Genomic DNA, 12,820 nt, shown 5'->3' on the forward strand with positions numbered 1-12,820 from the left:
AATGTTTTATTCCTAGCCCTACCTACTTCTGCCTCCCAATTTCAAGTAAATCCTGAACCTGGCATTATTATATCTGTAAGTACTTCAGTATGTACGAGACATAATTTTTAACTGGTAGCTAGAACCCCTTCTGTCCCTCAATGGCTTTAAAAGTGAAAAATGTTCATTGTCTAGCATGTTGCTCTTCCCAGAAACCAGATAACTGGCATGTGATGTTCATTTCCTGACTTAACCAAACTGTGTCAATTCTTTGAGGGGGGTGGGTGGTTGAGGGTGGATATCACAGCACTTAGCTTAGTGCCTTGCAATCAAAATAGGGGATGAATGAAAATAAACTCAATATAATTTAGGTTATTTTGTTTTTTTATTTAAGTATAGTTGGTATGCAATCTTACATTGGTTGTATTAGTTTCAGGTATACATATAGTGATTTCATATTTTTATACCTTACAATGTGATCACCCTACTACTAATTCTAGTAACCATCTGTCACTGTGTAAACTTATCACAGCATTTTTGACCATGTTCCCCTTCCTCTTTTCACCCATCCTCCACCATCTCTCTTCTGGTAACCAAAAGTCTCTGTTTCCATGAGTCTGTTTTTGTTTGTTGTTTTTAGATTCCACATATAAGTGAAACCATACAGTTTTTATCTTCCTCTGCCTGACTAAGCATAATACCCTCCAGAGTCATCATCCATGCTGTCACACATGGCAGGGTTTCATTATCTTGCTTTAGGTTTTTTTAATACAACCTTATGCATGGGAATTTAGGGCCTTGTCTTATCTCTTCACTTCTGTTCCTTCCCTGAATTCATTACAGAAAAATTTCAAATTCAAATCATGTTTTAAAAATTTATTTCATCCTGAGAAGACTCTTCTAAGCAAGACTTATTAACATGGGTGGATGCCTCCAAGGGCAGTGCTCCGCAAAAGCCCTGCCCTAGCCCCGCCCCCACATGCTGGCGGCCCTTCTTTCCCTCCTCCCCTTGCCCTCCCCCTCTTCTTCCCGGCAGTCCTAGCGCCCGCCCTGTCGCTCCTCAAGATGGCGGCCGACAGTGAGGTGAGGCGTTTGCTCTCTACCTATCTCTATCTCTAAGTTCGCTCCTCGGCGTTAGCACCCTTAGGCTCAATCTCTTTCTTTCCTTCTCCTTCCCGCAGCCCGAGTCTGAGGTATTTGAGATCACAGACTTTACCACTGCCTCCGAATGGGAAAGGTGAGTGAGTCGTATCATTAGTTACATGTACCGTGGGCCCCGGCGTCTTTCCGCCGCTTCCCTAGCCTAGACAAACCACACGTGACGCCACTTCTTTGGGAAATATAAGACCCAGGGGTCCCCTGGTCTCAGCGTTCTCCCTTCTCTGGTCAGCTGAAAGCCTCTTCCGCGTCTCGCGTGTCACAAACACCGGCCCGCCCCCGTCAGCTAAACCCTTAAGACTCTTGCTCTCAGAAAAAGTTTTGTTTACTCTTAACACTATTTTCCTTAGACCTTAGTTGCTCACACGCAGAAACAGTTTCCGTGACTACCACTTCTGTTCCGTTTTCATTTACGTTTAACTCGTCTGTTATCGTAAGCAATAAACTTTGCAGCTGCTGCTTTCCTCTCGTGTAACATTGGTATACTATATTTTTAGGAGGAAGCCTTCAGTGTACTTACTGATGGTCGTCCATCTGCCACACTCCCACCATCTCCATCCTGTCTTTTAGAATGACCTTTTAAAATAGTCTGCATATGGCTTTGGAAAGCTTTAATTCAAGTTGTTACATTTCAGTGGGTCACATACCCAGGCTTCCTGTGCCTGTCACACTCCACTGAACAGCTGAGTGAAATGTTGTATCATTGCAATTAGTTTAAAGACTAGTTTGTGGAGGAGTGATAGCTTAGATCGAGAAGTTTTCCGTTCGGTGTCACAGAGATGACCCTTCAGTTTTTCTGGGTTTTGAGATGAGTAGTTAGTTTATTGCAGCATTTTATAATCTTTCTGGTTGGAAAAGGAAATCTGTGGATGTCATGTTGTTAGATGACATAGGACAGTATAAAAGATCCCTGCTGGGATAATAGTTTGACCTGTGGTACCTTAACCGAAAAAGAAAAGTCAGTAAGACATAACCGCACTGGCAAGGCTTTATTGAGCAGGTACTGTGTGTCCAGAATTATATCATTTGTCCATTGAAGAAATATTTATTGCGTGCCCATGTTACAATCACAGTTCAGGACATTAGGTATGTGGTGGTCAATAAAAACACAGTTCCTGCTCTTACTGAATGTACAGTTTAGTGGGAGAGACAGACATGAATCAAATAATGGAAATGAGTTTGTAATTACAAGGGAAATAAGAGCTGAGAAGGAGAATAAACCTGGTCTTCTAAGCATGTAATCAAGGAACCTAATGAGGAGTCAGAGGAAATGACCCTTCAACTGAGATCTGGAGCTTTCAGGGATAAAGTTATTACATTTTTCTAGTCAAATCTCAGTACTTTCAGGATAGAGTCCAATTTTTCCCTTTTACCTAGTACTGATGGAATTCATACAATAAGTATTTTGAGGTGTTTATTCTTTTGCTGTGAAAGCTATATTATTTTAAGTTATTTTTATTATAATATCTCCCGGTAGAATTAAAAAGAAAAATCATCTGTAATCCTAGCAAGAGGAGATTGCTACTATTAATTTTGAGAAAATTCCTTCTAATCTGTGTGTGTTGTAAACTTTTTATATCAAACCATATGCTGCTTATTTCTATAGCTTCCATTTTTTCATTTAACATATGAACATTTTATTATTTCCTCAAATGGTCTTTAAAACCTGATTTCTAATGAGTGCATATTATTCCATTGAATGGATATACCATTAATTTGCAACTGTTTGCTGCAGTTGGACATTGAGAGCTTTCAGTTTTTTACCTTTATAAATGCAACGTGCATTTCACGTGCAGATTTTTGCTCACATATAGATACACTTTAAATTTTTATTCCTCTTTTTTTGTAAATGTATTATTTCTAGAGCACTCATTTCCAAAACTGATAATTGCCTTTTGAACTCCCCCAAAGGAAATTAGTATATTAATTAATAATGCCTTTAATTTTCAAGAGTAATTAATTAGAAAGTTCAGTTTTATCATAAAATGATTTTTCATTACTATCTTACAACAGTAATGTAAACAATATATAATATCACTGAAGAAAAAACCTGATGCCTTTTAATATATTTTGACTAGAATTAACTTTAATACTCTAGCAATACTGTAGGTGTTTTAGAAGAGCAATGTTGCTCTTAGATTGCATCACACTTATATAAGAATTGAGCTTCTTAGAGTAATAACAAGTCTTTTAATATGTATTTAACACTACCACTGAGATTTTCATTTGCTAATATTGAATATGTTACTAGTCAAAATTTATTTTTTTAATAGGTCTGCTTGATCATTAGATTTAAAGTTTAGGTAGTGAATAGTTTTAAAATCTGTCAGTTACTCCTTAAAGCTGACAAATGTACTTGCAGTTTATTGTCAGCTGTCCCTTAAAACTTGTTTTATTTTAATGAGCAAAGTTCTCAAATGTTTTCTTTTTGGGGGACAGAGAGGGAGCTCCTAAATATCTTTAAAGGAAAAGTTAATCAGTTATTTTGAGGGTGGGAAAAATATTGTGGGTTTCATAATTATCTTTAATATTACTTTGTCAGTTTTTATTTGTCCCAGATTTATTATATTCATTTTAATATAGAGAGCTTTATTCTTAATTTATATTTTATAGAAGGCATTAGACTTATAATTCAAAATCTAAGAATTCTTGGGCTAAAGAAAATTATTTCCACTTTTATTCCACATTGATAAATTAGACTAAAAATTGAACTTATGGAGACTTCTGTGATAAAAATGTTAAAATATGAAAAATACTTTTGTAAAAGTCTTGTATAACAATAGTAAAAGATGTGCTGTTACATATTTAGAAAGTTTTTTTTTTTTTTGCTCCTTCCTAGGTTTATTTCCAAAGTAGAAGAAGTCTTGAATGACTGGAAACTGATTGGAAACTCTTTGGGAAAGCCACTTGAAAAGGTCAGATCTATTTGCTAGTGTCTCTAATGAGTATTTACTTTGAAACTTAGATTTTTAGACCTTTTGCTGCATTTGGTACATTTGAATTAAATATTTTCTTTAATATGTATAATCTATGAACATAAAATGACATCTGGAAGAACTTGGATTTGAATCTGTGGCAAATGATATATGTAAAGGCATTTGTTAACTTTTTCTTAAATAAAATTTAAATGTATAATGTCATTGTTTGTGAGTGATTTTATTTGTTTCTCCTGATGTTTATTTCTCTCTTCTTCCTTAGAATGTTAGAAAGTCTTCAAAGTTTTTCAGTTGGTCAGAGAAACATTGCAGTTACCAACTTTTTGGGTATTTTCCTTAATGAGGAAAAATCTTGATCTAACAACCAACTTGCTGTCATTAACATCTGTTTTACTCAATTTTTCTATTTTACAATACCACTAAGTATTCTCCCACACTTTTTTTTTTTTAAACCTTATAGATGTTTTGAGGACATTTAAGAATGAAAAAGTTATTCAAAATTGAGGTGGAACTGGTACTGGTGGTTTTACTCATAAACCGTGCACAGATGTTTACAAAAGAATATACTCTGGGAATAAATATGATTTTCTTTATTTTGCTTAAGGGAACTAACAATTTGGTTTTAGGCTTACATAGATGCTTTGTTAGATAATTTTTTTTGAAGTAAAATTGATCATTTTTATTATAAATCTATTATTAACTGCAATTTACCCCTCTGTAAGGAACTCTCAGTTCTCCATATTTGCTAGAATTTTTCAGCTTAATGGTGATGTTAACAATTTGAGACTATCAAAACATTAGGATTTTCTTCTTTAGCTATAACATAAGAGCAAAAAAAGTAACATTACATATAGAAATCACATGCATCATTTAAAGATATGCTAAAGTATAGAGTAAATTGGTTTACTACAAAGATATTTTTATGATTACATTTTTAAATAAAGAGAAAATGAAGTTCTCCAACAGATCATTTTATTCCATTTGAAATAAATATATAACAATTGCTACAGCTGTCAATAAGATTAAAGGCAAAACTAGCTTTATATAACTGGAAGGGGAAATGATTTGCACAACCAAAAAGAAAGCTGCATTGGGTATTTGTGAGCTCTGATATATTCCTTAGTTCTATGATTTATGTGTATTTACTGAATATCTGCTATGTGTCAGGGCTGAAGAAATAGTGAAGAAGATCCGTGTTGCCATTGAATACAAATTCTTATGAGAGAGAAAAAATAAATAAGATTAAAATTTTAGATGATATATTCAGTTTTGGGATATAAGTTGGGTAATGTATTGAAAGTAGGTAGCACACTGACAAGCATGTAGTAGGGGCTAAAGGAGTGTTAGCTCTCCAACTCTCCTCCCTGTAGATAGTAGTAAATAAATGAGATACAGAAAACAGATTTCAAGGTGAGCTGTACCTATGATGAATAAAATTAACAAAAGTATAAAGGACAGGGATTATTCAGCATAGAAAAAGTTTAGAGAATGCCTTAATGAGAGATTTTATTTTATGTGAAAGAGAGTGATTACCAATTCTCTTCCTCCTTTGAGGGGGAATTAAAAGTTATTTTAAAAAAATCTTTAATTATTAAGAATTTCAAACATAAAATAGTGTAATGAACCACTACGTGCCCGTCACCCAGTTTCAACAATATTTCTTGCCATTTCCTGTTTCAGTAGTACTTCTATCAACTCTCCACGCCCATGAAAGTTTTTTTTATTAGTTGATTCTTTTGGGATAACATTTATATTGTAATGAACAAAATTGCTTATTTTTGACAAATGTTTATGTCACTGTAACATTCTCACTCAAGATATTGGACATTTCTGTTACCCCAGAAAGGTCCTAGTGACCCTTTCCAGTTAATCCTCGTGCTCCTCACCCATGCCTCTGCTGTTCTTTTAATCCAGAGATTACTTTTGCCTGCTCTAGAATTTCATATATGTGGTATTATACAGCATATACTCTTTGTGTTTATTTTTTTTAATACAATATTTTTGACATTCTAGGTTGTTGAATCTAACTTTTTGTATGACTATACCACAAATTGTTTCTCTTGTTGACAGACCTGGGCTATTAGGATTAAAACAGAACATTCTGGTATGAGGCCTTTTGTAGACATATTTTTATTTCTCTTGGGTAGTTCCTAGGAGTGGATTTATAGGGTCATAGGATAGTGTATGCTTAATTTTATAAGAAACTACTGAAGCTTTTTGTAACATTTTACCCTCCCACCAGCAATATATGAGAGTTTGGGTGGCTCCACATTTTCACCAACAATTGGTTTTAAGTCTTGTAAAGTTTGGTCAACCTAATGGATATGTAGTTTCTGGAGTTAATTTTTATTTCTAATTCTGGTTTTAATTTGTATTTCTGTGATGAATACTGATGTTGACCACGTTTTTCATGTGCCATTTGTGTCTTTGTAAAATAACCAAATTTTTTATCCATGTTTTAAATTGGATTGAGTTTTTGAGTTGTAGGAATTGTTTAGTCTTTTTATATATTCTGCTTTTAAATTAAGTCTTTTCTCAGAGTAGTTTTGCGAGGTTGTGAAGATATTTTTATGCCCTCTTCCAGAAGTGTTATTTTAGTTTATGTTTAGGTCTGTGATCCATCTTGAACTAATATTTGTGTACGATTGAGGTGGGGATCAAAGTTCAGTTTTTTACATACAGATATTCTCTGTATTCTAGAATCTTCTGTCGAAAACTTATTTCTACATTGAATTGTTTTGTTCCCTTTGTCTGACAGTTGACCTAGGGGATCATCTGGAATCTGTATTCTGTTTCATTATTCTATTTGACTATCCTGATGTTACCATGTCTTGACAATTGTAGCATAGGGTTTCCCAGCCTTGGCACTATTGAAATTTTGGCTCATATCGTTGTGGGGCTGTGTTGTGCAGTATATGATAATTAGTAATATCCCTGACCTCTATCTAATAGATGCCAGAAGTACCCTCCCAGTTATGATAACCAAAAATGTATCTAGACATTGTAAAATGTCCCCTGAGGGATAAAATTGCCCCAGTTGAGAACCACTGAATAGCTTTATAGTAGGTTTTGAAGTTAGTTAATATAAATTCTTTAGCTTCTGCTGTTTTCCCAAGATTGGTTTGTCTATTCTAAGTCCTTTATGTTTCCACTATGAATTTTAAGCTTGTCGGTTTCTATAAAAAGGATTATGATTATGCTGGGGCTGTGATCGAGATTTTGTTGAATTTGTAGATTACTTTGGGGAGAAGTGACATTTTGACAGTCCAGAAGCTTCCAGTCATGAACATGGCACATCTCTCCAATTATTTAAGTCATCTTTAATTTTTGTCAGCATTGTTTTATGGTTTTTGGTGGAGGTCTTGCATATCTTTTGTTAAATTTATTGCTAAGTATTTTATGTTGCATTATGCATTTGTAAGTGGAATTGTTTTTTAATTTCATTTTGTAGTTTATTGCTGCTAGTGCATAGATGTACAATAAAAATTTTGTGTTGATTTTGTATCTTGGGACCTGGCTAAATGTAAAGATTCATAATCTTTTTGTTAATTCGTTTGCATTTTCTACATTCATAATCATATTGCCCATAAATAGGGACAGTTTTAACCTTTTTTAATATTTTCGCTTATCATTTCTTATTATTGCACTAACTCGGACCTTCAGTAAAATGTCGAATAGAACTGTTGTAGACATCCTGCCTTCTTCGCAGTGGTGGGGGAATGGTTCTGTGCTTCAGCACTAAGAACAAGGTTTTTTATAGTGTCCTTTAAAGAAAAAGGAAATTATTTTCTTAGTTTGCTGAAAAATTTTTTTTTCACCACAAATGAGATTTTAATGTATTCGAATCTTATTCTGTATCTACTGAGATTATCATATGGTTTTTTTAATTCCCTGAATATGGAAATTATGTTAATATAAGAAGTTTATTATAAAATATATGAATAAGAATTACTATTTTAACCATTTTTAGGTGTAAAATTCATTTAACAATAAGTTTCTCTCCTTTCCTCCAAGTCCCTGATAACCACTATTCTATTTCTATGAATTCGATTACTGTAAGTGGGATCATACAGTATCTGTCCATTTGTGTCTGGCTTTTACATTTCTTGTCTTTAAGGTTATCCATTAACCTTAGAATGTTGTAGAATGTGTCAGAAATCCATTCCTTTTCAAGATTGATTAATATTCCATTGTATGTATATATGACATTTTGTTAATCCATTCATCTGTTGATGAACATTTGGGTTTTCACTTTTTGGCTGTTGTGAATAATGCTGTGAATATGGTTGTACAAATATCTCTTGGAGTCCCTGCTTTCAATTCTTTTTGCTATATACCCAGAAATGGAATTGTTGGATCATATCATAATTTTATTTTTAATTTTTTGAAGAATTACCATACTTTGGGTGGCTACAAATTCCATTTTTTATCTGAAAATCTTTTTTTTTTTACCTTGTTTTTGAAGGACAGTTTTGCTGAGGCTTGACATTTTTTCCCCAGTTCTTTAAAGGTACAGTTCCATTTTCTTCTCTTCATAGTTTCTGATGAGAAATTAGATGTCATTCATATTTTTGTTCTGTTTTGTTGTTTTTCTGTCTAGCTGTTTTCAGGATTTTTTTTATGTTTCCATTTAAGCTGTGATGTGCGTAGTTATATTTTCTTTGTATTTTTCCTGTGTAGGTTTGTTAATATTGAATATGTAAACTTTTTGGTTTTCACCAAATTAGGGAATTTTGGCCATTATTTGTTCAATTATTTTTCTGCCCCATTCTCTATACTTTTTCTGTGACTTAACATGTACTTATATTTGATATTTTAATGCTGTTCCATAGTTCTCTAAGGCTCTGCTGTCCTCAGTCTTTTTTTTTCCTCTCAGATAATTTCTCTTGATTTATCTTTGAGTTCATTAATTATTTCTTCTGCTGTTTCCAATTTGATGTTAGCCCACCGGATGTGTTTTCCAATTCAGTTGTACTTTTTTAGGTCTAGAAATTTTGTTTGGTTCTCTTTATAGTTTTTAATTCTCCGAGGTTCTTCATGTCTAAATTTGTTTAGAAATATTTCCCTTTAGTTTTTGAGCATATTTCTTATAGCTAGTGTAAAATCAACTGCAACATCTAGGCCTTCTTGGGATTGGTTTCTGTTTACTGTGTTTTCTTGAGTATAGCTCACATTTTCTTGGATTTTTATTTTTTATTGTCATTTCATATGTGTGCGTATCCAGGAATTTCTTAATTTTATGGTTGTATTTTGAGTGAAATATAGAGGCTAGGTTCTGTAGTGGTCTTCTGAAGAGTATTTTTTGTTCTAGCAGTTAACTTGATTGAATTAAAACTCCATTCTCTTTTCAGTGGTGATAGCTGCTGAAATTTTTTCTTTCAATCTCCTTTGTCACTGTACCCTGGAGTTTCCACTGCATATGCATGGTTAGGCAGATAGCTAAAATTTGAGGCAGAGTTTATATGCAAATTTGGGAGCCTATCCCCATTAGCTTCTTCCCTTCCAGAATTTACACTTCAACTTTAGAACTTCCCTTCCATCTTTGAACTTTGTCCTTTGTTGACTAAATCTGGTAAAGCTCAACCCTTCTGCAGCCCTGAGTTATGCACAGATTAGAGTGCCCTTATATCAGCAGTTCTCATGGTGTGGTCTGAGGACCTCTGATGCTCCTTGAGAGCCTTTCAAGGGTTGACAAGGCCTTGCTTTTTCTAACTACATAGTGTATTTGAGGCCAATTTTGTTTATATACTGCAGTCGGACTAATGGATTGCAAAGATTGAATGAAAATGCAGATATGAGAATCCCGTTGTCTTTAAAACTATACATTGCAGAGATATACAAAATGTAAGACAATGCCATCCTTCTGATTAATATTTTTGTTTTGGAAAATATTGTGTAGAACTTTATTTAACATGTAATAAGTTCATTATCATTTTAAATGAACTTTAAAATGTATAAATTTTTTTATTTTTAATTTCTAATATGGAGTCTTCAGTAGTTTTTAAGAGTGTAAAGGAGTCCTGAGGCAAAGAAGTTTAAGAACTGCTGTCCTTAGAAAGGTACAAACATCCATATCTCATCAGATATAATTTTTTTCATGGATAAACTCCAGTTTCTGCCTTTGTTTTATTACTTTTCCGAGCCTTGAAGAACTTTGTTGTTTTTGTCCAGATTTTATAATTATTTGAAGGATGGTTAATCTGACCAAGCTACTTTACCATACAAGACTCTGGGGTGCTGGGAAATGCAGTTAAGAGAGGAGAAAATGGTAGTTACTGCGCATCAGCTCTAGCACCATGCAGTATAATTGTAACTGTGCTGAAGTTATTTAATCCTTAGACACATTTCAGTGATGAAGTATTACCACATTTTATGGGTGAGAGTGACACTTTGGGTGCTTGTAACAATTTGCCCAGGGTCATTCTGCCAGTAGTTTGTGTAAGAAGGATTATACCTAGGTCGTGCTTGCTTTTAAAATCCATGTTGTTTCTATTTTATTCTGCCCTTTTTAGTTTCAGAGATTTAAGTAAATGTAAAGTTATGTAGCAGAAGTATTAGAATAGGCTTCTAAGGCAGTTTTTGGAATTTTAGTGTTTTGAACTTAATAAAATAGATAAAAATCTTGGTGGTGTGTGTATGATACAGCTTGAAGGTAGGGAAATTAAATTCTTTTTAGCCTTGTAATTTTATGATTCTACATAGCCAGCAAAAATTATAAGTACATTTTATGAGATGTTAAGTATGTTAGGTATGGCATGATCTGGTAAAAGACCTTTTTAGTCAGTGACTGACCCTGAAAATTTTATGGAAGAAGAATCATTAACTTTAGAATAATAGAAGAATAAACACTATAAATATAAAAATGAGTTCAAATTTTTTATACCCACTAAATATATAGGAATAACATTGATAGTTGACCCTTGAACAACATGTGGGTGTGGGGCACTGATCCCCCATGCAATTGAAAATTTTCATATGACTTTTGACTTCCCTGAAACTCCTATATGTATTGTATATTGTGTTCTTAAACTAGAGTAAACTAGTGAAAAAATGTTACTAACAAAATCCTAAGGAAGAGAAAATACATTTACAGTATTTAAAAAAAAAATCTACGTATAAGAACCTGCGAAGTTCAAATGCATGTTGTTCAAGGGCCAATGATACTTCAGTACTTGAAGTTCATAAGACAAATATAAAATATTTCTCTTGTATGAGAAACTTCCCAAAGCTATAACAATAAGCCAAACTTGGGACTAATATAATATATTCCTTTGCTTTCTTTCAGAAAATTTAAGTGTTTTATGGGTCATTAGAGTGGGAGGGGGTGGAGATATTTTTAAAGCTAAAGTTTTTGGAAACTAGACAGTTAAGAATCAGTCAGCAATGAGAATACAGTGTTTCTGAAATGAACTAAAAATGAAAGTAACATTGAACTGCCTATAACATGTTTGGGAATAGGATTATTTAATTTTTATAGCCTTTTTCCTCCTTTATTTTTATTTTTCCCTTAAATAGTAACCATAGGATGTATAACTGCTTTGGATATTATACAGAAGGAAAAAAAATCAGTATTTATATCCTAGTTTCTATTCTTTCAAATTGGAAGTTTTTGGATTTGTTACTGTGTTATTTTCTTGTAACAGGAAATTACAGGAGATATCTTTGAGAGACAGCATAGCATAATGATGAAGAGTATTAGCTCTAAAATTATTCTGCTTATGTTGGAATTCTAGTTCTATTGTTTACTTGCTTTGTGGCATTTGGCTGTCTCAGTGTTAACTGCTGCTGCTATTGTTGCCTCTCTCTTAAAAATGTTTACCAGAGGCTTTAAAATGATATTTGATATTTGTTTACATTTGGAATATAAACAAATAGAATTATTTAAGACTTTTTTTGCTATAAAAAGATTCATTGTTTCCTTCGAGCTCCTAGAAGTAAAAAAACTTAGCATCTAGCTGGTGAAAAATAAAGTTTTATGTAATATATTCTGGTGAAAAAGCTCAGGATAGATGAGAGGTCTCTTCAGATATTTTTAGTTCTATTATTTCTAGTTCTTATGATTTTCATATCTAAAGATTTTTTTTGCTTGCCATATTTAGTTGTAACACAGTAGTAGTCTTTCAGTGTCATCAATAAAATTTTCAATATACATCATGAATTTCACTTTGAACTTTAATTTGTGTAGAACAAATGACACTAAAACAAATAGAACTATACAAAAATATTTCTAAAGAAATAAAAAATGATCTAGCCAAAACCATTTACTCACTTATTTTAGACTATTTATTGTAATGAAATCTCTTTACACTATCACTTGAACATAAGTCTGCTATGTGAGCTATCTATAAATTAATACTCGATTTCATTAAATGACTTGGATAGATTACGTTTTGTTAAAACAAATGCAACAAAAGATATTTTTTAAGCAAAAAATAAAGCCATAATCATTTATGGGAGAATTTGCAATTAATCTCTATTACTGTAACTCTTTTTAACTTTTTTGTTCCCCCAGCGTAGAGGCAGAAGGTGTGATCCAATACCATTAGTAGCAATAGTTAATTTGCTAATTCATTTATTTCATATATGTAGACCATTGTCTGGTATGTTGTCAGTAAATGTTTGCCGATTAACCCCCTGAACTTAATGTTTCCTTTGCCTAAGTTTAGAGTGTACATATCACATTTAGTTGCTTGGGTCATTGTTAAAATGTGATGGTGGATTTTTAAAAGCATGTTACTAAAAGTAGC

At 33.0% G+C, this 12,820-nt stretch overlaps 1 protein-coding gene across 1 annotated transcript in view; it reads left to right on the forward strand.

Moving 5' to 3' along the window:
* The first annotated feature begins 981 nt into the window (after positions 1 to 981).
* Positions 982 to 12,820, forward strand: part of RAB3GAP1 (RAB3 GTPase activating protein catalytic subunit 1) — an 89,065-nt gene continuing 77,226 nt past the window's right edge. Inside the window, exons 1-3 of the mRNA XM_039874559.1 lie at positions 982 to 1,062; positions 1,161 to 1,216; positions 3,977 to 4,052. Of these exons, the coding sequence (XP_039730493.1) occupies positions 1,045 to 1,062; positions 1,161 to 1,216; positions 3,977 to 4,052 (150 nt within the window). The 5' untranslated portion in view covers positions 982 to 1,044. The remainder of the gene's footprint in view (positions 1,063 to 1,160; positions 1,217 to 3,976; positions 4,053 to 12,820) is intronic.

This window comes from Pteropus medius, unplaced genomic scaffold (assembly GCF_902729225.1).
Source record: "Pteropus medius unplaced genomic scaffold, Ma_sr-lr_union100, whole genome shotgun sequence".
Taxonomy (NCBI): Eukaryota; Metazoa; Chordata; class Mammalia; order Chiroptera; family Pteropodidae; genus Pteropus; species Pteropus medius.